The following is a 24,205-nucleotide window of genomic DNA, read 5'->3' as shown; positions in this document are numbered from 1 at the left end:
TAAGTTATTCCCCTTCAGTACTGCCCATGGGAGCAGAAGGTCATTCCCTTCCCAGGATTGTTCCTGGACTAGCAAAGTCAAGGCCACTTGCTATGCAGGGTACCTAGGCATTAATGAAGAATTGTAACAAATTCATGTCCAGTTGCTCAACAGTAGTCTCACTTCAGGGCATATTTTTATTTTCTCATTCAGATTTCACCTGTAAAATGGTAGCACTAAGCCAGCTCCTCAATTTCAGATTGTTAAATCCTTAGTTCAGCTGGCACATTCACAAGGAACACTGTCCGATAAAGAAGTCTACAACTTTCAATCACAATTGCAATGCTAGAGCACCCCAAAAGGTTTTTTCCTGTGACACTGTGCTCAACTGTTCCAGGTGCATTAGTAAGATCAGGTCTGTGACATATCACAACCCCAAAAGCTTCCCACCTAAGACTAAGAATGGAATAAGCCATCCATCACACACTATGACACGTTCCCAAAAACACACACACACTCAAAACCTTAAAGTGGTGTCAGAATGTTTATTGAAGAGCGCAATCTAACTGGCTGAGCCGACCTGGGTACTGGGTAACTTTTAACATAAGCAAACAGAGATACTGTAAACTTGCTATGCATGGAAACTGTGTTTATACTTAAATCGGGCTTGGAAGACTGAAATAATTCAATAGCAAAATATAGCTTAAGTTCCCAGGAGCTCTGAATGACCTCAAGATCATTCTGAAAAAAAAAAAATAAAAAAATACAGGGACACATCCAATGATGCAAATAGAGTTAAACCAATATTTTTAAATAGTCAGATAATAAAATGCATTTAGTCATCTATTTGTCATGAGAGATTTACAAATATGCTTTTTAAAACAACACTTTTCAGTCCCACAAAACATTTTATTATTTTGTCACTTGTGTTATAAGAACCGATGGTAAACGTTCTGCAATGTAAATGCTACCTCACTTACTTCTTACTGAGCTTTGCAATTGCTGGATGTCTTCTTCTTAGCCTTGTTGCTAAGACAATTACCACCACATTAGAAAATGATAAACTTTCTTACTGATGCAGTGGTCATAGGTTAGAAGAGAAAAAAAGAAACAGATGGGAGGGATTTCAGATTATTCTCAGTGCAGTTAATATATTGACCAAATAATTAGATTTATACAGCAAGTAAAATAGCTGTACACTGGCACTTCTGAATGTGAAGTGAGCACAAGTCAGAGAGAAAATTACAACAAATTGTGGGCTCCATTGCTCAGGAATCTATAAAAACATTATCAGGAACATTAAAATACCAAGGCAAATCTAATGTTACATAACGATGATCAAACTCCTATGAAGACCAGGAAGTTGTTAAATCTAATTGTGATTTGCTTAAAAAATGAAGTAAACTGGGAGAAAGTAGTTATCTCATAACTTTGTAGCTGGTAACTGCCAGATGGGCCCAATAAGATGTTTTTTGCTCTTCTGCTATGGGATGGTTGCGTGGCCATGACCAGAAGTTGGCCATGAGGACAAGCCTGAGAAGCGCTGGCTTACACGTTGTAAGGTACAAATGAGGACGTATTCATACCCACGCTTTCCATGCCACTGATTCAATTCCCTTTTGACACAGAAACGCCACACAGGCGAATGTAAGGGACTGTGCTTTTAACGCCAAGGCCGTCAGCCTGCAAAGCCTGACACACAGCCAGGACTGGGATGCGATTTGGGCAAACTTCCGCACGGATGTCAGTTCTCCAGAGGACGGGGCCCACTTTCTGTGTAATACCGGGGTACATCAGCAGTATCAGTACCCCGTGTGGAGATAACTGTCGCAAATCGTTTGAGAAAACACCATTACAAGTAGGTGTTGTAATATGTCAACGTGACAAGCCGCGCTGCGCCGCCGCCTCTCCCCGGTTTTGGGGGTGAAACCGCTCCCTGCCCTGCCTGCTGCTCCCAGGCCGGCCGGCAGCGGCTGCGCACGCCTCTGCCCTTCCTCCTCTGCCCTTCCTCCTTTTCCTCTTCCTCCTCCTCCTCCTCGTCCTGACGGCCGCTGCCCCCGGCGGGATGGAGGCCATCGAGGAGCTGGCGATCCAACCCTGCACCTCCTCCCTCTACCTACGGCCCTTCCGCCTCTGCTACCGGCAGGTGAGTGCCGCCGGCGGCTCGGGCTCGCCCAGCCTCTTCCCCTCACGGCCTGCCCGTCTCTCCTCCCCCTCCCTCCGCCCCACCGAGGCGGGAGAAGGCCGGCTGGGGCGTAGGGATGCCGGAGGAGAAGGGCAGGCTGCTCGGGGGGCCCCTCTGCTGCCGTGTCCCCCCCCTACCCCGCCCGCCGCCCCCGCCATTTTGGGCTCGGCTCGGAGCTGGGTGCGCCTCAGGCTCATGGCGCCCTCCCTGCCGCCTCTGCGGGGCAGCGAGCCCCGGCCCTCCCGCGGCTTCCTGCCTGCCTGAGCGCCCCTCTTTGGGATTGACCTGCAGCAGGGCACCCTCTAATTGAGGTTTTGCTTCCCTAACGAGGGTTACGAGCATAACCTGATGGTTGGCAGCCCTCGGTGTGCAGGGTTATTGACGTGACTCCAAGTTGCACAACTGCACCGCACGGCCAGCCTCGCCGCGGGCACGTGGAGGCGGTGGAAGCGGGGAAGGAAATCCTCTTCCTTATAATGTTTATATCAACATGAATCACCTCCCAGAGAATCCCAGAGAATGGGAGCCTTCAACAATGGAAGGAATGCTAGGCGTAATGCGAAAGTCCTTTCTCGTGGTCCAAAATACTGAATTTTCCTTGATGGACGTTTTCTGCAAGTGAGGTCATGCACAGAACTGGCTGTTTCTCTACTTTATGATGTAGTGTTGGTGGCTCCAGAGTGAGCTCTGTCACAGAAAGGGGGATGGAAGTGGAAATACAGAAGAGCTTGGACAACCTTAGAAAGAAACATTGTGGACCGCATCTCACTGTCATTCACTTCTGTTCGTTCTTTTCTTTGCTCCTGAACACATCAGCTGGAAAGGTAGAAGAGGGAATGCACACAGCAGAGGTGTTTAAACCCAACAGTGAGATGAGATGCAGAAAAGGTTAAGCAAAGGCTGAAATAGTTTGCATCGATACAGATTAACTGACTTTTTTAAATCTTGTTTTATATTTTTATGTGATTTCCCTAAAGAAATCTCTCTTAATTGGTAGGTGTAATGAAAACATAGTGATTTGCAAACAGCTGTAAATTTTACACCAAGTTAACTATTTGTTTTTAGGTATTAGAAGGAAACTTGACCATTTTTTCATATTGTCAATTTCTGCTGGCCTAGCTTGTAAGTGACAAGTCTTAACTTGTTAATGTTGATTTCATTTTTGAGTTGTGCTATATTTATTTGGAAAATGGGATTCCATTAAAATGTACAAAATAGTATTATAAAATTAAGTTGAATACAAGTGCTTTAAACATGATGAGTATGTTAAGAAACAAGGATGCGCGTGTTCACATGCTGTGATTTGACAAGAGATGGCATTGCCACCAAAAGAAGTGGACTTGCCCTTTCTGCAAGTCTTGCTGCTTGCTCTGACTTCCTCTCTTCTCCTTGTGCAAGTGTTTTTGCAGAAGTACAGGGAGCTGGGCTGGGGAGCTGGTCCAGATCAAACCTAATCTGACCAAAAAAAAAAAAAAAAAAACAAAAAAAAAACAGCTTTTTCCTAAACAAGTGCTTATGCTGGCAGAGGGGAAGTGGTAATATGGTGGTTTAGAGGAGTGAGTGAGTGGGGGCTGGTTGAGTGCAGAGATTGTTTCTCTTGGCCTCAAAACTCTCCTAAAAAGAAGGTGAAAGTACTGTTTATACGGCACTTGTGCAGAAACTGCCTTGGGCCCAGCTTCCTGAGAGCATAAGCTGAGTGAGTGCACAACTGTCTGCACCTGACCCGGGAGACAGGCCCTACGTTTATTAAAAACACATTTTGCATTTAAAAACTGACTTACTAACCAAAGGAAATGCTAAATATTTTTAGTTATTTGACTAATTGTTTCAAAGGTGTTTGGGCCTGCTGAAAACCCCAGTAAATACCTAAACTGTCTAAAACGCAAGGGAGTTAGGTGCCTGATCTGCTTAAGAATTTTGAAAATTCCACTGCTTATCAAAAGCTGAAAATGATTTCAAAAATCTAGCCCTTGATCTTAATGATTTAATGATGAGTGGATCTTTTCCTTTACCAACCTTTTTTTTTTTTTAAATCACCAGCTGGAAAAAGAAGATAAAAAAGGGAAAACTTTCCATTTTCCCAGTTCTCAATTGGTGCTCTATCTTAGAGTAAATTAGTTACCCCTTTCCACAATTTCCCTGCACCTGCTTGCTGAACTTAATCCAAATCTAAAAAAAAAAAAAGTCTTTGTAACAGAATAATCTGAGTGAAGGAAGTTTAGATAATAGCATTTGTTACATTATGAAAACTGAAACCAGTTGGATTCTTAATGCAGTACATGGCATAGTGCTGTAACTGGAGGTGGTCTTTTGGCTACTCTTCATGAAGCGATATATGTTCCCTGTAATTCACTGTAGTCAGAAGAAGATCCACCGGTGCTTAATTTTTTAATATAATTTTGATGAAGGATAGTTTAGGCCTTACAGGTCGTCATTTTGTAATCTATTCTCAAACAGATACATTTCTGTAACAGGTATTGATATTTCAACAAAATCCTATGTCTAGGGACATATAAAGATAGAATTGGCATTTTTTTTACTTTTTTTTTTTTTTACAACTTTTTCTCTCTAGCGAGGAAATTGAAAGAATTTTTACAAACTATATGTGACTTTAAGAATATTTCTAAGCATTCATAGATACTTAAGTTATAGCATGGATTCTTAGATATCTCATCTGAAAATTGTACTAGTTGTGCAGAGCTAATTTGAATCTCATTACTCTATCTAAAACAGTTAAGTCTTTAACAGTTAAATGTAAAATTTAGGTACGGGTAATTTATATCAGAGTTAATTCTGCAAGTCTGTTTTTATCCATTAAACCCGTATCCCACTGAGTTGTAGACCACCATTGCTCTAGCTGGTTTGCAGACTACCAGAAGTTTTCAAGATACCAGAAAGTAAACGATGAGAGGGGTTAAATCTAAACTGGTGAGGCAATAATGATTGTAAGCATGTCCAGGTTGAAGAAGATTGTGTCACATCTGATCAAGAGTGGAGCCAGAGGCTCAGGTGGTCTTCATCTGTTCATCAGAGGTACTTAAGGCATACAGAACTGTAGGCCAAAAGATCTGATTAGCGTTCTGGCCAGCTGAATACTCTGTTTGGGTATCTGGATGTTCAGACAAGGAGCTGTGGACACATGCAGGAGCAGTTAGGTGTTCTTAGAATCAGGCCTGGTGGTTACTTTCATGTTACTTTCATGTCAACTTCTTAGAGTTGTGTGCTAGTCCGAAGTCTCCTTGTGTTCTGAAAGCTTGAGTCATCCTTTGGATTGAATGTGTTATATTTGGTTCCATATAGAAATACTCTTCCAAAAGATCAGGAGAAGAATGTAGGATTCTGGATACTTGGATGGAGAGGGGCTTGTCATAATTCTTAGCAGGTCCCAAAATCACCGCGATTTGTGCCCACGGTGGATCTGCTTTCCCCACTGAAGGTCGTGAGATGTTTTTGTTTTCATAGGATGTCTTTTTTCTTCCTCTGCCTGCTCATTGTGTTTTAAATGGAAGTAATTGGCTCTGCATGTTTCTCAAAGAGAGTAAAAGTGTACACCTTTTTTGAAAAAACTCTAGGTTTTGAATCATGCATGGATAGAGGCATCCTGCAGCATCCAAGGTGTGGGGAGGAGCCTGGTTACAGACACATTGGTGTACTTTTTTAAAGGGTTTGTGCCATCTTTATATGGTGCAAAAGTAGAAATAAGTGCAGCAAAGAAGTCACAGAAATGAGCAAACTGTAGGCAGATTTGGCTAGAACTAATGCGGAAGGGTAGGGTAAAATTTAAAATTCCGTACTTCGGAACAGGCACCTACCAGCTCCTCAGAACAGACCTCACTTTCTACTTGGGATTTTCAGCTGTAAACCCTCTTCTCAATCAGGGACCCTCAGACAAGTAAGCCATGTTATTTTATGGAGGATGCGGTGGTGCTTAGAGAAGGATAAGGCACCTCTTGCAGCCTAATCAATGTGCTGTGTGTTTTGTTGGTAGGAACCCTGTTTACATATTTTTGCTCTGCTCGGTGCTGAAATAAAAGAATTCATTTATTCATTTATATAGGATAGCATCTGGCTGTTATTAATGCATACTTGCCCCCAAAGTGCAAATTGATTTGTTGCCTAAAATGGCCCTTTTTTAAACATATATCACCTCCTATAGAATTGGCTTCTCTACCAGGAACTCCATGGTAAATCTCTTTTCACTTTTTCCTATTGAAGTTTTTCTGCTTTTCATAAATAATTTATTCAAGAGACCAGAGGGGTGGCTAATGAGAGATTAACTCTATGCCCAAGGGCTAGGGCATTTCCCCGGGATGTGGTAGAGTCAGGCTGCAAGATCTTGCTTCAATTAATATTGCTTCCCACATCACAGGAGAGTGCTCTCACTGCTGGGAAACACATTTGTGTGTAAATCTTCAGCTCTCTTTTGTGTAGGTTAGCCAGACACTGGCCTATATACCAGATAGACACACGCATGCACACAAAAGGTTAAGAATCCTGCCGAGACTCGGGGATGAAATAGACCCTGAGTAGTAACAGTTGAGCAGTTGTCAGGATTTTGGGCAGCTTTGAGTACCCTAATGGAAATCTGGATTCACTGTAGTCTTCTTAATAAACACCTGAACAGGGACTTTAGTACTTCTGAGCTCTAGTAAAACTTCCTGTAGTAATAGACGATGCCACTGCGTGCATTTTTTTGTCTCTGCACTAATGCATTATTACCCTTTGAGGCTTAGCAGAAGCAAAAGTATTTTTGCTCCAGTTCTCACTCTGCTATTCCGGTCCAAACCCACCTTCATTAGCCCTTTAAGCAAAATTACTGACTTTTGCACAGAACTAAATGACTTTGCACGTTCCTGTTGGTGACCTCGGTGCTGGGGACAGCATCCTTCACAGGAGGCAGAGCGTCAGCTGGGGGGAAGCATCTTGCTGGGGGAATAACACCTTGAGCACTTAAAGAAACTTGTGCCCAAAGCTCACCTATCAAAGCCTTTGTGGATCTAGCCCAGACTCCTATAGCCTTGTTTTTGAAGGTTGTTCTGGCAAGGGAGCTCTTGCCACTGTTTCCTTGCATTGTGTAAACATATTCATTCTGCCCAGAAGCTTTTAGAAGCTTGCTACTAGGCTAATAGTAAGTGTCATTAGTTCTCCCAGCATCCACGTGAGTGAGGCTGTATTCCAGATCTGGGGAATGGTGAACGGGCATCAGTTTCACTGGTGTGGGATAAACCTGAAAAACCCTGCCTATCGATTGCAGAGTATGACCAGTAATGGTAAACAGGAGCACTTTGCCCCGGGCGCTTCACGTCCCTTCTGCAGATCAGTCCTGCTCAGTGCCCGAGTATCACATTTTCTTCGTTGATTTAACATTTAGAATAATTTATTTTGAAGTTAGGCATGTGAAAAATGCTCCCTTTGATTTCATTTTAATGTAAGATGTTTTCATTCTGTGTTAACAAAGTTAAATTATAATCTCAAAGTTTTACAGTCATTCTAAAAGTAATTTTCAAGACTGTGGTAGATTTTAACACACAATGAACTTTATGATATACCTCAGGAGTAGCGTGCGATTCATCAGTGAATAAGGAATGTCTTATTTCTAATCTTAGATTTGATACATCTTTCTTTTGTGACTATAAGCAACCACTCTGCTGCTGTGCCTTTACAATTCAACTGACTTGGAGATGTCATGAAGATTAAGACCCTGATTCTGTGATAAGCTGTATACATGCAGAGGAAAAGCAAAGCCTGTATCATTTATGTCATGAAAACTTTGAAGATGAAAAGAGCAAAGCTGTGCCGTGTTACAGTAATAATAACAATCTGATTTTACATTCAAAAAAATTTTTACATGGTAATAGCAACATGAATGTGCCCAGCTGCCTGAAATATTCTCTGCTTTTTTATAAACATTAAACATTCTTTCCTATTTTGACAGTTAAAAATGATGCTGTTGAGGGAGTAAACAGATTTTTAAGTTACCTGTTCAAACAAGTAAGTCTGCACTTGAATCTTCAAAAGGCTCTAGCAGTAGGAAATAAGCAACCCAGTAATACATTTATTTTGCAGTTCATTTTTTCAAAGCAGTAGTGCAATAAAAGGTGATGCTGTTTTTGCTGCGAAATTTGTCTCATTTTCTTTAGGTTGTCAAGTCTAATATGTCAGTATGTAATATTAATCTTATATTGCTGCTAGCTCAGGAAGTTCCTGAGCTGCAAATTGCAGAAGGCTGAGAGTGTTTTAACAATATATTCTTCCTCAGGCACCTTGGTTTCTGTCAGAGGTAGGATCCTGGATGAGACAGATTTTTGATCTGACTGTTACGGCTGCCACTGTTTTGACCGGGAAATTATGGTTAAAGTGTAGAATGATTCTTTTGTAGGGGTGGAAGAAAAGAATCATGGATTTTCTGCAATAACAGCATTAGGGAGTTAAGTACTGAGGAAACGTAATTTGCTTTGAGAGGAGCAGTTTTCTTTGCAACTAGGACACAGGTTTAAGAAAATAAATTAAGGAATTCAGGTGTATCTGCTTCTGGCTTTGCTATGTACCCGGAGTTCAACTCTGGAAATTTGTACAAGATATTTTTGAATGAGGTGTTTATGAATTACCACAGTGGGAAATGGGAAGCATTAGTAAATAAAAGCAAGAGTTGAAAAAAAAAAAAAACAGTACTCTTTTTTGTTTCAGTGATTATTGTGCAATCTTCGTCTTAACGTCTTTATCCAGCATGCTTTGAGAAGTGAGTATAGGGTTGTTTGAAGTAAATACATGAAAAGTAGTTGGCAAAACTTCACGTTTTTAGGTGAGCTAATGAACTTAGGGCAGCAAATGTCACTGGGAAGAATGAGGTTGTGTTGTGCATCTTTTCTATCATCCTCGCACAGGGCTGAAATGTGTCTGCACTTAGAGAAACTAACGTTAAACCAGAATGGCACAGTTTAGTTGGAAGGGACCTACAAAGACCATGGAGTCCAACTGCCGTGAGATTAAAATCTCATTTAATGTCATCAATAGATACACTATGTGGTTTATTGTGGAATAGCTATGAAGTTGAGACCAAGTTTTAGGAGGAAGTCCATCGGGTGTAGTTAGCTTGAAGCAATGCTTGTCACATTCTCATGCAGTGCTCAGTGAGGGCTGTTGGGCTGCCTGCACGTGGTCCATGCGTCAGCTAGGAGAAGCAGATCAATCACCAGCAGGTTTTCATGTCCTACCAAAGGTGGGCAGCCTCACTGGAAGATGTTTCCAGGTCTGGAGATGAAGAGGTTGAAAACCACTGGCTTTGACAGTACCACTCCAGTAGCCTCATCTGCAAGGGCTTGTCTACACAGGACCATCCCGATTAACTCCACGTCTCATTCTACAACAAAGAGTCTGGTACTGTTTACATTAAACCACTTTCAAAGTACCATTGCACTTTGAATTCATACTCTACCTTAATCCATGTTAACTTTCCCGTGCATGCCCTAAGGGAACAGTAAACTCAACTGAATGACTGTGTCCACACAGGGGTTTAATGGGGTTTAACTAGCAGAATTCAAGTTCATCAAGGTGCTTGTTCCAGATGTGTTTTCTTGATGTCCTGGTAGAGACAAGCCCTAAGAATGAAAGCTGTTTAGGTTTAAGTGAATGAACCGCGTTATAAAATCCATCATTGAGATTTTATTTTATTTTACATGCGGAATATGGCTACTGTAGTGTATAAAGTAGGCTTTTTTGACTTCGTTGGTACCGTTGCTTTTGTAGTAATTGCAGTTAGATCTGAGAAATAAAATAGTGTTCATGTACTTCAACAACGAAATGCTGTATTTGTTTTTCAGTTTGGATCAAAATACATATGTTTGCTTAAACAGCAGATATTTCTTTTTCCCGGTACAAAAATCTGTCATCTGAATCATTATTTCAGCTATGACATTATGTGTATTTAATATGTTTTAAAGCAGATGAACACTGTAACATTTTAAGTGTTTACAGCAAATCTGAATATTATGGAAATGAGACATTCTCTGTAAGTGGGAATATTCTCTAAAATGTCTTGGTTTGATGGCCTGTATGAGATGCAAGTATATGTTATTATATTCTTAAAATACAATTACATTTTAAATAATTATTTTGCCTCAACTGCTTGAATATTTTTATCTTCAACTATAACTCATAAATGGTCAGCTCCTGTGCTTTGAAAACTCTCTACGACAAGCTGATGTTGCATAAATAAGGTTGTTTTACACGGTGGGCATATAAAATTAACTGCCTCTCTGCCTTGCGTTTGGATTAATTACTCTACAAAACTTTAAAACAAAACTTTATCACCTCCAAGCTTGGCTTCTTGGTACTGTCCTCCAGACATTGATCAAAGTCTTGTTAGTATAGTAATACTGAAGTTTACTAAAGTTTAAACAAAGTAAAGCTCAGTTTTTCTTCGTGGTCAGCTCATGTCACACTAAAGCTGCGATCGCTGCTCAAAACAGCATTAATTATTGGTTTCACGTCGTGGTTGCTGTGTCAAAATCCTTTAAATACCTCATGGAGCTGAGAGGGAATCTTAAGGCCTGTGACAGAGCAGCTGGCCTGGACATGGGCTGATGCCCCAGTTGACAGGTTGTTGGATTAGAAAGAATATCAAAGGCAGCGAGTAAGATTAGGGATAAGTGAACATCTGACAGCAGTTTGCAGCAGGGGAGAACAGATGATAAACAATGGGAGCGGGCGGCGTGGGGGGGGAGAGGTGAGAAGGCCATGGGAAAAGTGTGGCGGCAATCACTAAAGCTCCAGGTTGCTGGGCCTCATGAATAGAACAGGAAATGGGATTTGCTAGGACAGATGTGCTGAGTGGTGATGAATACATTATAGGGAAATGAGGCTGAACTCCTAAAGGTGAGGGATGTGCTGTCCCTGAAAATAGAAAATATGGGAAAAGAAAAGTTTGCCCTCCTGGAGACGTAAGCGTGAATAATACAGAAAGGAGAAATGTTAGCAGTAATTTTAATTAAATAGTTATTCTGTAGTAGCATTCATGACAAACTGTAGGTTCTGTACTTTTAGCATAACAACGTTACAATGATACTACATATTTGGTATAGCAAGTATTAATTTTAAACCTAAAATTGCACAAATACCCAAACAGTTTCAATGACAGAACGGCCTGCACGGCTCTGGGTGAGGAATGCTCAGACATACCGTCTGTATCTGGCATGTATTATATGGCATACGTCTGATCCTGCCACCGTTAAAAGAGAGTTGAGCTGGATGATCTTGTGAGGGCCTTCCAGCCTTACGTTCTTCTCATTTTGTGCAATGATTGCGTGCTTCTGGGAAATTACACATAACTGTTGGTGTTCCCGAGAATACTGCTTCTGTGCGTCATGAACCTCTTTGTTTTCAGGTCTTGCTGGATCCTTTTCCTCTATTTACGATACAATTATCTCAGAAAGCTACACTTCTTGTGGGTTTACTGATGGGATTCTCCATCAGTTCACAGAATTTCTCCAGTGTTTTCTGTTTTGTTTTTGATCTTGATTTTTAAGCAAACCTCATTGAAAAGAAGCAGATATCACATTAGCACTCTCACAGTGTGTTACTTTAGCAGGAGGAGATGCAAAGAGCATGACTGGCGATGTCCATCTGACAAAGCATTGATAAGATCTGTTCTCAGAGATAAAGGAGGTTATTCCATAGTACATTCTCGTTTGTAAAAGGAAATCAGAGCTTTCTGAAATAAAGTAGAAACACAAACTGTGAGAGTCACCAACTGTAAAACATAAAGCTCGATGTAAGGACAAGAGGTGACTGAGCTGTAATGGAAATGCCCGCCATCTGTCTTCCCTGACCTCAAATCTCTTCCAAGTGCTGCCTCAGTCCTAGAGAACAGGGCATGTATATCTGGCCTCCTTCAGTCCAAGTTTCCTCCAAGCCCTGTGTACTGTAACTATACCCCTAATTTTTAAGATGGGCAATTGTAACTAGAATTTGAGCTGACTGGGGCTGTCCCGGGCGCTGTGTTCTGACCGCAGCAGTATCATCCAGGTACAGCAGCTGCACTACCAGAAAAGTGCTGCAGTTCTTGGGCCCAGAAGTTTCCCAAAGTCAGTAATCAGCAAAAAATGTATTTCAAGTGGCCACAATAAGGAAATGAAATGTTGTTTGCACAACAAAACATAGATCAAAAAGAGTATGCCCTACTGATTCTGACTGGCTTAAGTACTATCCTAATAGTTCTGTTTTCTGTAAAACTAATTTCTATATTTGCATGATGCTATAACCAAAGAACTGAACCATCTGTTGCAGGCGTTTCCCATTTTTAAAGGAAGGTTAAAGATTATCTGCAGTTGGCTTGCATAGTTCTTTGGTTTAAATCATAAGTTTTAAACTGTTCCAGCATTGCTGTCATTATGAAGGTTTCCAAAATAAAGTACTAAAACGCAGAACTGTCCATAAGTCACCAATCAACTCAGTTAATCAATAATTAATTCAGTGAATTGAATGCGAGTTGTATGTGGCTTTTAAGCAACAGGTACACTTCTCTGTACCCAGTGCTCCCTTCAGAATAGGTGACCAGTTAGGAGATGTTTTGGAGTTACTTCTTCAATTTTTTTATTTATTATTACTTTTTTTTTTTTTTTTTTATGGGAAAGGGATGGCCACTGCTACAGGAATCCCATCTCAGTGAAGTCTTTCTCAATTGAGAGGTAAAAGTGAAATTAAGAAAATAGCAAAATCTGGAGCTGGTTGCATCTGTCACTTTGAACTAATATTTGGGGGGTGGGGAGAAAGGAGAGAATGAAAAGCCCTGAAGATCTTTGTGAGGAGGGTCTGTGAGAAAGTCTTGGGAGAAAAATCTAAAGATTGTTACTAAGCCTTGGCTTCTATTAGCCCCCTGCTGCTGTTCTTCATCAAGTTATTTTAATGGCTTTCAAAGCAAGTGAGTGGAAAATGGTTTCTCTGGAACTTTAAGGAGACTGAACTGAAAACTGTCATTGCTTTATAAGTAAAACACATCAAAGATTGATGGAAGAATTGCTTGTTAAACACATTGTAGATTTTAATTAAAAAAATTGGAGATATCATAAAAGAGACATCAAATCATCATAACTACCTAAAGGTGAAAGTTTAATGGCTTGTCATGTGCTCAGGATCCTATGTTAAGTATCTCCTTCATAGCTTTTGTGACCCTCTGTGTGTGTGCATGTGTACAGGATTGGTTTATTTTTTTTTTTTTTTGAAGAGTTTTTTTTTCCTTGTATGCAGGAAAAGCACACTGTAAAAATGAACGTGGAGGTTACTATGCTTTCTAATTTTATTTTCCCTGCGTATATGGATGTCTTCTGATATTTGTAATATTTAGTGTTTCAAATCGTTATGTCTGTCTTAAATAGTTTTTTTTCTTTGTGCTGTAATGTATTTTTCATCAACTGAACACACAAAAAAAATGTATTTTATAGAAAACATATTTGTGTATCACATAGGAATTGCAAGAGCATCTCTTCTGGAGCCCAGTCCTCTTGCTTTCCTCTCCTTTCCACACCTTCTTTTCCTTCCTTAGTCCTCCCAGTCAATAAATGGTGTGGATTTTAGAGTTGTGTAGATTTTCTTCCATAAGACAAGTAAAAAAAAAAAAAAAGAGTGTGCATAGAAAACATAAAACACAGCATTTCCACTAAAACTTTGAGCTCTATACTTTCAAGCCAAAACATTGTTCTGATATGTCATGTTGCTTATGATCAAGGTGCATATTTAGTAAGCAAAACAAACAATTGTTTTCAAAGACTAAAGGAGCTTCTCAGCAAGCTGATAAAGCACACAGTGCGTTATTTACTGGTCCATCTTAAAATTTCAGAAATGTTCAGTGTTGTTGTTTCGGTTTCACAAGTTCTTTCTGGAGTTAAACAGATACGTCTATGCGTAATTGGGACCCTAGATCTGATTTATAATGAAGAAAAATGTTTTTCCCAAGAGCTTACTATGTGATTATTGCAATTACTTGATTTTCTGAATGATAGCATAGAAATGGTACGTACCATCAAAAAAAAACAGTTTTCGTGAGTTTGTAAGATTTTCATGATGTACAAGATCTCTTTAATTTAGGAATAGAAATATTGGCTATGCAATTAACTGCATAGAATAGATAACTTGATGTTATTATTTTAATGATTCTTCTCAGTTAATTTGTCATTTTAGCTGGTGTTTTATTTAGCCGTAATAGTTACTGTTATTTGTGTACTTGGAGAGGATATAACAGTATGTTTTACTGCATAAAAAGGTTCTAGACTATAAAAGGCTTCAGGCTATGAAAGGCCAGGTATAGAAATCCTTAGTATGTGTTTTTACAAACTTTTAAAATTCAGACCTTGTTGAATACAATGTTGGTTTTGGTCCCTATATTGAGGAGGCCAGGTCTTTACTTGCATTGTTTCTGCTTGATCATAATTTAGGCGAAGTCCAAAGCAATTTGACTGATGTTTTTATGTAGAAAGTAAGGTAATTGCAGCTGGAGCAATTTGGTTATTTATGACCAGAAATTACACATTTTGACAAACTGAGTTGGAAGTCAGGATGTGGAAAATACAGGGGGATAAACTTGTATCTCAAGTATAACGTTGTAAGTGATTGTAAATCTTATTTAGCATGTGAACCTATATAGCTCTTGCATATGTTCTTATCTTGAGTTGTTGAAGTGAAGTATGGCTGCAGGCTTCATTCAGTCTTGCTTTGGCTTTGGGACATGTCTTTGCTACTGTTTGGCCTATTAAGCTTGGTGACCTTGAAGCAGCAGCATTGGAAGAGAAGCTGGCTGGCAAGTTTTGCAGCAAGTCTATCTTAAGAGTTTCACGTGTATGTCTGTGCTTAGCACTGCTTTCAGCATTGCAGTGTTTCTGGCACTTTAAAACCTTGAGCACAGGTGCAGTTTGGGTAGGTATTTTTTAGCAGAAAAGCATTTCAGCAGTGCTTTAAGGAATTGAGTGATGCCTCCAAATTGAATTTTTCAGCTTTTATATGGCCGTGACTTAAGGAAAGGAAGTGGATACCAGCATGTTTTGCCTGCAAGGCTTGTGTTGCTCTTTGAAATGACATTTCATAGCGCTGCAGTGCGTATGGCCTGAAGTTCAATCGGTAACTCATCCCACTTGTACTGCTCAGTCAAGGTAAAGAAGAATGTGGGAGCACTGGCCTCCTGTGCCGTGAGAGCAGTCCGTGATCATCAGTGAAGAGCTGACTGCTGTAGTACTACAGGATAGTTCCTCCAAATATGACACCTGCTTGTTTCTGTAAGCCACCTTTTCTGCCTCGCTGAGGGTGGGTGGTTGGCCTGTCTGTGGAGAACCCTGATTCTTTTAATCTCCTTATTTTCTGCTTGATCTGTCAAGAATCACTGGAGCACATGAGCTTCCCTAGAGCCTTATGGTACCCTCCACAGAGAAAGATTTAATTTGGAAAAGTAATAATACAGATGTCCAGATTTAAGTGTAACAGTTATGCTCAGGAGGGAGTAGAGATGTAATCATACCCAGCATCAGGAAACACAGAAATCAGTGAAATATTTTCCCTAAACACAAAAACGTGGAATTCTTGCTTTTGAAGCATGTCTCAAAATAAATAAAAATAATAAAATAGAACAAAAACACGATGAGTAAATGCCATTTGGTGGTGTATCTTCCCTCCCCTCTGCCTTTACGTTTGTTACAGCGCTTGTGATAGAGGAGTGGGATGACAAACCCTGCCTCACAGTTGTGCCTTGGGGAGAGGTTGAAAGGGAAAAGAAGCAACTTACTGCAGTGCACGTTTTGTATATTTATTTTTTTTGTCATAAGAATGTGTCTTGCTCTTGCAGTGGAAGACTTGTAATTGTAGTATTTGTGGAAGGTAATTCTTCATTGTCAGTCCAGCCCTGCTGAATCTGGGGAGTGGATTTATGAACTTCATTCTTTGTCTAAGATTTTAGTCACTTCTGTGTATGCTGGGTTCCTGCCATCCCATGCTTGGGATAAGGTCTTAGAGCTTATGGTGACCTGGTATTCTGTTGAAGGAGCCAGCAGAACCAGCAATAAATAGATTTAAAAAGGTTACTGTGCTCAGTACTACCGAGGCGACATGCTAAAGAACCTGTAGACCTTGTCTACAAAAGCACTTGTGGTAAGTGGTAACCTTGAGTACCTGTGAGACTTCAGTGGGTAGGAGGCGTCCTTTCCTACTTCTGCTTCACCATGGAGACACCACGGTGCTGCACCTGGCTTTCTTCCCAACTCTGTTGAAACTTAGGATCTCCTGAGCACTGCTTGCTAACCTTGGTTAATCTTGTTAATGCTGGTTCTTTGTTGGCATGTACCAGATTGGTGTGTGATGCAAGGTGTACAGTTCATTGAGCTATATTGTTCCTGCGTTGACTTGACTTCTGCATCAGAAATATGTTGTCCTTCGTAAGTTATAAATAAATCAATAGATTTGTTAATTATATTTTAAAATCATTATCTATGTTACTGCTTTACAGATGCATTTGCAAAACCAAGTAACTGAATTTATGCATGATGGATTGTTTTCTGTGTTTTTTATTATTATTATTATTATATCCAGTTTTAATGATACAACAGTCTAATATATACACAGGCTTTTTCTTATCAGTGTCCTGCTTCAGGTGACATTGTTGGTAGGTTTTGTTTGGTTTTGAAATTAGAATGGCATTCATCTAGTGCATGGTTTTTAATGCAGCTTTATTATCTCTCTGGAAATGGAGTGGGCCGGCACGCGGTAGGAGAGGGCTCGGTTCTTTTTCTGCTGGCCCTTTGTCAACCAGAGAAGATATTAATCGGACCACGTGTAAGTTGCAGTGGAATTTGTTAGAATGACTAAAGGTGCAGTGGAATTTGTTAGAATGACTGAAGAGGTAATGAGAAATATTAGACAATTGATGGTGGTGATTAACGTTTGGCTGGAATACCAGTGGCAACTTAACACTGTGGTTTTATGGTGTTGTCAGTGTTGTTTTCCTGAGTGGCATAGCAAAGTTAATGATGAAAGGACAGTTTCTTTCCTTCTTCTTTTGGATAAGGGTCATGACCTATGGTAGCAAAAAAGAAATTATGCTTGTAGGTGTAGTGGTTGCCTTGGGACTGATGATTTTCAGATTCATTTTCTACTACTTCTGACTATTCTCGTGTTTGCCTCACACTATGCTGTACCTGCAGAGATGTGGTGAGAGCCCTAAATCCTGGCCAAGTCAGTGGGGCAAATGTCTCCTTTGTTAGGGATTCTAAATTAAGTTGTTTTCAGCAGTCCCAAATCCTTCAGGATGGCTATACCTGTAAAGAGGGGAATTGGGAAATTGCAGGAATGTGATTTGGACCAAAGCAGTGCTTGTCCACCTCGTATTTTTAGAAAAGTCCTCTCCCTCAGGGACTGAAAGAATATTTTGAGTAGTGAGTGCACAGAACGAGTAGAGGAAAGAGTACAAGAGTGTGAAGTGAGATTTCTTATCTGCTGTGGGTTGTCAGAATATACAGACTTGCAATGGGTACTGTATGTGGAATCACTATCCTGAAACGACCACTACAGACATAAGAGGCCCAGGTGTGGTAGGCCGAGAGCAGGCCTATGTGGTAGCTCTGGGGCCAAAAGAAGTCAGCTGCCAACGGACCAGAAAAGATGAAAACAGATTTCCCTGAGACGTTTTCATTCTTTCAATCTGTTTAAAGTTTTAAAACAAAGGTTTTAATAAAGATGTTTCAGCATTCAGGGATTCAGGTGTTTGCCTGAATTGGTTCAAGTAAAATCTTTAAATTCAGATCTTGTCTTTCTGAAGAGTGCCTTAAATCGGAGGTTGTTGAATGCTACTAAGTGCTTTCTTAAGTCTCTTCTTCTGGAGATGTTCAGGAAATACTAGAAATTGGAGAAGGGTTTTGAACGCGTGTCTCTTGCTCCCACATTTGTTTCTTTGTTAGAGAACTACAAAGGCTGTGTGTGGGTTTGTTCCTGACTCAGTGCATATGTAATGATTTATACAAATCAGGAAAACTCTACAAAAAGAAATGAAATGCAGAACACCTGAGAGTTCTCTGCAGCCCTCTGTTTGGGTATTTCCCTGGCTTTTAGTCTGTGAGCTGGAGCCAGCAGATGTGCCTCCTGTAGCACCAGAGAGTGCCATTAGCATCTGACCGTTTGTGCTGATGAGCAGAAGTTTGTACGTTTTTGAGTAGAAATGCTGTTCTGAATCCAGAAAGAGTTCTGATGAATCCTAACTTTATCCTTTTGTGGTTTAAAAAAAAAGGTGTGTGAGTTGGGGGGGGGGGGGGGAGAGGGGTGCATTTTGATTATTTTCAATTTCACAACTGTCTAGCTGAAAATCTGAAGTATGCTATTCTCCTTAATACTGAATTAATTTTGAAAAATGGGATCTGTGTTTCTCAGCCTCTTAGGTTGTTTGGGGAGTTTTAATTTTAATTTCCTTTAATGGTCACTGAATATGTAAAGTGTACAATAAACTAATCAAATACTCTATGTTCTTTTTGCACAGGGATGTGCACTTAATGGTAGAAACACTTTTGCTTGTCCCGATAAGAATTGAGGAGACAAAGTGTTAAAAAATTTCTCATCGTGGTGTACCCAGGACAGTTGTCTCAATTGCTTCTAACATCTGATTTTCTTCTAAGTTACATGTCTTAATCTATTTGAACTTCATAAAGTCTAATATGTCTTTAATTATTTGGTGTAGATCAGGACTGCAGAATGTGAGAGATGAAATTGTGGTTATGCTGGTTCCCTCTTGTGTGGCACATACCTTTATGTAGGGGCAGCATGACTGGCCACAGAGAAACTTTTTTTGTGTTGAGGTGATTTAACCAGCTTACATCTTTAGTGTGGCTCAGTGTGTGGTTGCAGAAGTGTTTGTGCTGTTTGCATGCAGGAGACCATGCAGGAAGCAGGGAAAGGGAGGGTGATGCTATTTTGTTGGAAGTGCTGACCTCGGTCATACTGGGCAAAAGAAATCTCAGAGGTTTAAATTTCCTAAATTTCCTGAGATTTTCCTTTTGTCTCTTTGATAGTGATTTGGGGAGGAAAAAATAATAAAAAAAAAAAAATAAGGGCAACAAAAAAAGATCAGGCAGCTATTTCAAGTCATGTGATTTATTTTTTAACAATAACATAAAAATACAGGGAAAAGATTCTAAAGATACTAGTTGAATGACATTTACTGCATAGATTTTCAACAAGTATGGATATCACTGGCTGTGTGAGATGTGTATTAAGTTTGTTTCAGAATACAGTGCTTATTTACAGGAAAATACTTTGCTGCCACATCAGCTGAATACAAAAATTGCAAATGATATCACTTTCATGTTTAGGAAGCTATTTCTTAACTATGCCCAGTTAGAGTTTCAGATTTCATGCTTTCCTACAGCTTTGTGAAAAAGTAGTGTTAGTAATTTTGTAAACGTAGAAGGTGTATAGTCAGCTTATCCATGCAAAATAAGAAAAAGTGTTACAGACTTCTAATTCAATGATATAGGAATTTAGGTAAAACTCAGAGCATTTGAATACTTGCTTTAAATGTAGTCTTCAAAATATTCTAGTAATAATAATAATAATATAATAATAATAAAATATTCTAATTCTAAATATTCTAATTATTTTTTAAAAAATTACCTACTAGCTGTTGGTTCCTTTCAACAGAATTTATTGGAATCATCTTGGAACTAGAAAAAGCCCCATCTGTATCTCAAGTTATAACCTTAAATTATATGCTGACCTGGCAGTAAAATGATGTGAGAAAAGTCATAAATTTGACCTTTGTGCATATTGTGTTTCATAATGCAAGCACCATATCCTTGTTGTTTGTAGTGTAGATTTCAGTATACTGAAAATACACTATAGCTACTACATATTTGACTTCTAATAAAGCACATTTGATATGTATACGCAATTGCTTTTAGTATTAATGTATAATAAAAACAGGAAAACAAAACAAAACGAAAAGGACAGAAAGGGGATTTGACTTAATTTAGTGTATTCATATATGCTTAATTCTCATGTTTTATAAATTTCATTCAAAGGTAAGTGATCTTACTGATAGCTGAATGCCAAACTAGACTGCAACAACTCCATTGTTGAAAAGTACACACAAAAAACAAACTGTGACCTGAAAAGTAAACTTCCAGAGGATTATATGAGAAAGTTTACTTACACATCAAGTATCTTAGCTGTAATTGTTCTGGCAGTTGATGTACATAAAATGAACAAAGTGGCTTGGCCCAGTATTGCATTAACAGTTGAATAAATTAGAGTTTTCTCCATTGTTTATTTTACCTCCTAAAGTGTGAAAAAATTGCACCTTTGAACAGTAAACTCCATTGCCATAACCATCTGTTTGCAGTTTCATTACAAACTCCTACCAGAATAACCCTCACTTTGAAGAGAAAATTGATACGGGTTGTAAAAATTATAGTCTATGACCTTAGGTTTTATGTCTCTTTAGGTATCCCTGGTGTGGTCTCCACTGGTGTGTATTATGATTTCTTCAAGAAGCAACTTTGTCTTCCAGCTAATTTCAGATAAGAAGTCAAGTCCATGCTTCAAAGAGTTTGCTGTCGCACAGAGCTGAGTGCCTTTATCTCTTGTTCAAGATCCCTAGATGTAAAACAAGTGTAGTGGAGACTACAGCAACTTTGCCCTTCCCTGCCCAGAAATGCTGTGTCAGCTGGAGCTGGCATGCTGTTCTTTAGTGAGTAGCTTGGTTTGTCACTGTGAATTTTGCTACGCATAGTCTTACTTACAAAATTGTTAATATTGTCAATTAAAGCCAGTTAGCAGCAGTAGTTTTAGTACTTTAGACACAACATTGATTTTTAATGTAATTGAGAAGTCATAAGTTTGTATATTTTTGGATACAAATTCCATAGAGGCACTAAAACCAGTCCTTTCTAACTGAAATATTTGAATAGTGGTTAAGTTAAAAACTGCAAAACACCATTATTAGTAATCACGATGCTTTTAAAATAAACATTCCGGATAGATTAGTAATGAAATCTTGCAGGCTTTGTTTAAAAAACAAACACCTCCCCCTTTCCTCTTGAGCTTAAACAGTGGCTTGTTTAAAAAACAGTAAAATTCCATAACACTTAAACTCTTTTGAAGTAGGTCTTCAACATCAGCAAGTAATTCTGCAAATTGCTTTTGAAGATGAGGCTTCATTTACTCCAGCATGTGCAGTCTGATTGAGTGGATTAGTGGGTGCGGACTGAAATTGTAATTTAGGCTTTTTTGTGTGCATGTGTCTTTCTCTCAAACAACTCCTTATCAGATGCATCTCTATATTCTTGCTATAATTTTGAGTAGACCCAAGAGTACTCTTTTTAATAGTCGTTGGTGAAAATTTGGTGTGTGTATAATGGCATTACATTCATGTTAGCTACTATTTTTTTTCCCCGTCAGTTTTTCTGGGAGAGTGTATTTTTTTCATATCACTCTCTAGAACCAGCTTGCTGTATGGTTACACAAATGCTAGTGGTGGGGTAGGGGTAGAGCAGAGTTATGCAGATGGGGTAGAAAAAGGAGCAGCCTGGGTTTAGATTGACTTTACAGTGTTACAGGACAGCACCCTTGGACAGAGTTTAACAGAAACACGTCTCATTTCAGTGAGTAGTTATGTAATACGATAGCCAAGTGTAAGGCAGTTCAGTAATACTGATGTGTTCCTTCGAAAGGAAAAGAAAAAGAGCCAGGCACTCGACTCATGAGAATCAGAATTATTTTATTACTTTTGAGTTGCATGTTTTTATGCCGTCTGAGAATGCTTCTGTTCGTTTTAAGATACATAATACTTTCTGTAAAATTTGTAATTATATAAAGAGAAGACAGTTACCTCCCTGCTTCTGACAAATCAAACCGTTGAAATAGACAAAGAAAATAATAATAATAAAAAAACAACCACAATTGTGATGTCATTACTTCAAACAGATTTAATATGCAAAATAGTTTTTTTTTCGGGATGATTGTTTCTATGTGAAAAAGTTGAATATACATTGTCCTTGAATATTTGACTGTCCATTTGCATTCTTTTTTGTGGATGAAAAAGATATTTTGATACAACAGGGCAGCTCTCTAACTCCTATAAACAGAAAGAGATGCTAAACACCGCCCTAATTTACTAATTTAACAAAACAATGGGGAGCAGTTAAACTTCTAAAGCATATGGAATGGCTATTTCATTTTATTCTTAGCTGGAAAACTGCACAAGTCCAGACATGTTTTAGCTGTATTTCCCTGTATAATTTCTGTTCTTCATACAGATTTCACAATATTATGTTGACAATTTTGGCTTTATTGCTCTAAAATAATCTGAAACTATGGGGGTACATGTTTTTTTTGGCATCTAAACTGGTGGTTTTCCTTATTTATTTGTTTATTTAGACAACTTCTGTGTTTGGCAGTGTTGAAAATACTACACAAATATTCAGGCAGTGCAAGGTAATTTGATCACTAGTTGTGTGATCTGAAAGTGAAAAGCATAACATATTCAGTCCTGAGTTTGGGTTGGCCTGGAAGTACAACTCATGTTGGCACGTCACTGTGGACACTGGAAACATCATGTATTGATTATACATAGGGAAGAATTATAGCATTAATATTTCACCTGGCAAGAAATGGTATGCACGAGGTTATAAATCCTCATATGTTTCCACTAAAAATTGCTACAGATATGACATCAGACTCTATTAAAGTGAAAAAAAAGAAATGTGACAGGGAAATTTCAACTTACAGGGGTGCTTCTTCTGCATTGAGTGAAGAAAGAAAGGGAAAGGTTCATTTCCAAATGGGTGAGGGTTTAAGTGGCAGCATCCAGCATCTCCTGTCTTGCTAGGTTTACTGCAAGGGAAGTCCACTCTGTGTAGCCCAAGAACTGTGGCTGATAGAGAAGCAGCAGTTAATGCACATCTTCAGGACATATTTTACCACTGTAGGAACAAACATTTTATAAACCAAGATGTACTGAATTACTGAGTTGCTGTAACTGCAAGTTTATCTCTGAGCAGTTGTTATTGATCGTAAAAAGATGAATTTGAGTGAAAGCATTTAGCTAAGACCACTTAAGAACATAAAAGTAACAAGAGGCTGCAGCAACTGGCTGAGTTGGTGCAGATTTTTGTCTATCTTCAAGAGTCAGTTACTTCATAAAATGAAGAGTTTGCTGTTCTCTTGCCATGTGATTCTGGGCAACGAGGAGATACCTCAGCAAGATAATGTGTAGTAAGTTTCCAGATAGAAGTTACGCTGTGTGCTCTGGTACTAAGCTGTATGGATGAATTTACAGAAGATTGGTTGAATATGGGAAAGTGTGCAATAGAAAACAAATCTTACAAATGCATTTCATGAAAAAATACTGTTATTCTTCTAAGATTTTTTTTTTCCATGAGAACAGAAGAAAGCAAAGTTTGATTGTTCCTGTAGGGAGTTTTACTGCTTTGTTACATGTAAATGATTAAACAGGGACTGCACACTTGCTTGGCACTGCTGACTCTGGTTTAAGACCGTTATCTGCCAAATAATTCTTACTTTTTTTTTTTTTTTTTTTTTTTAACCTGTAATGCTATTATTTTATTGCTTGAAGAATGGTCATAATCCCTTTGCATTCAGGGACTAATTGCTTTTGTGTCGTAGAACTGTGGAAACAGAAGACTAAATGGAGCAGTGAGGACAGAGTTATTTTTATGCTATAATTGCATCAACTTCAGGAGTTTGGTTTTTTTTTTCACAAGCCTGGAACATTTATGTCATGGATAACCGCTTTAAACCCAGCCCAACTGGTAGAGGCTAGGAGATCATTACTGTTGTTTCTCATTTTAACCCTCATAACCTGTGCATGTAGCTTATCTATACCATAATGTATTTGCCTTTCTTCCTTAACTGCTTCTGTTTGTTTACACCAACTTTGTCTGGGCTCTAACTGAACTGTAAGATCATTGAACAGGAACTGTTCCCACTAAGTATTTTTAATGCCCATCACAATGGGTTGCTAAACGTCTCGTTGTCTCTCCTGTTATGTAAACACTAAGAAGT

The 24,205-nt window shown here is 39.1% G+C and overlaps 1 protein-coding gene across 2 annotated transcripts in view; it reads left to right on the top strand.

Moving 5' to 3' along the window:
• The first annotated feature begins 1,965 nt into the window (after nt 1-1,965).
• The window catches only part of NUDT14 (nudix hydrolase 14), a 60,957-nt gene continuing 38,717 nt past the window's right edge, over nt 1,966-24,205 (top strand). The window contains exon 1 of one of the 2 annotated variants that reach the window (XM_035328244.1): nt 1,966-2,125. In XM_035328244.1, the coding sequence (XP_035184135.1) occupies nt 2,045-2,125 (81 nt within the window). In that variant the 5' untranslated portion in view covers nt 1,966-2,044. Of the gene's footprint in view, nt 2,126-16,461; nt 16,562-24,205 lie in introns of those variants that run through there. The other variant, XM_035328245.1, reaches the window with a different exon arrangement.

The sequence above is a fragment of the Oxyura jamaicensis genome, chromosome 5, assembly GCF_011077185.1.
Source record: "Oxyura jamaicensis isolate SHBP4307 breed ruddy duck chromosome 5, BPBGC_Ojam_1.0, whole genome shotgun sequence".
Lineage (NCBI taxonomy): Eukaryota > Metazoa > Chordata > Aves > Anseriformes > Anatidae > Oxyura > Oxyura jamaicensis.
This window is presented reverse-complemented; position numbering and strand designations above follow the sequence as displayed.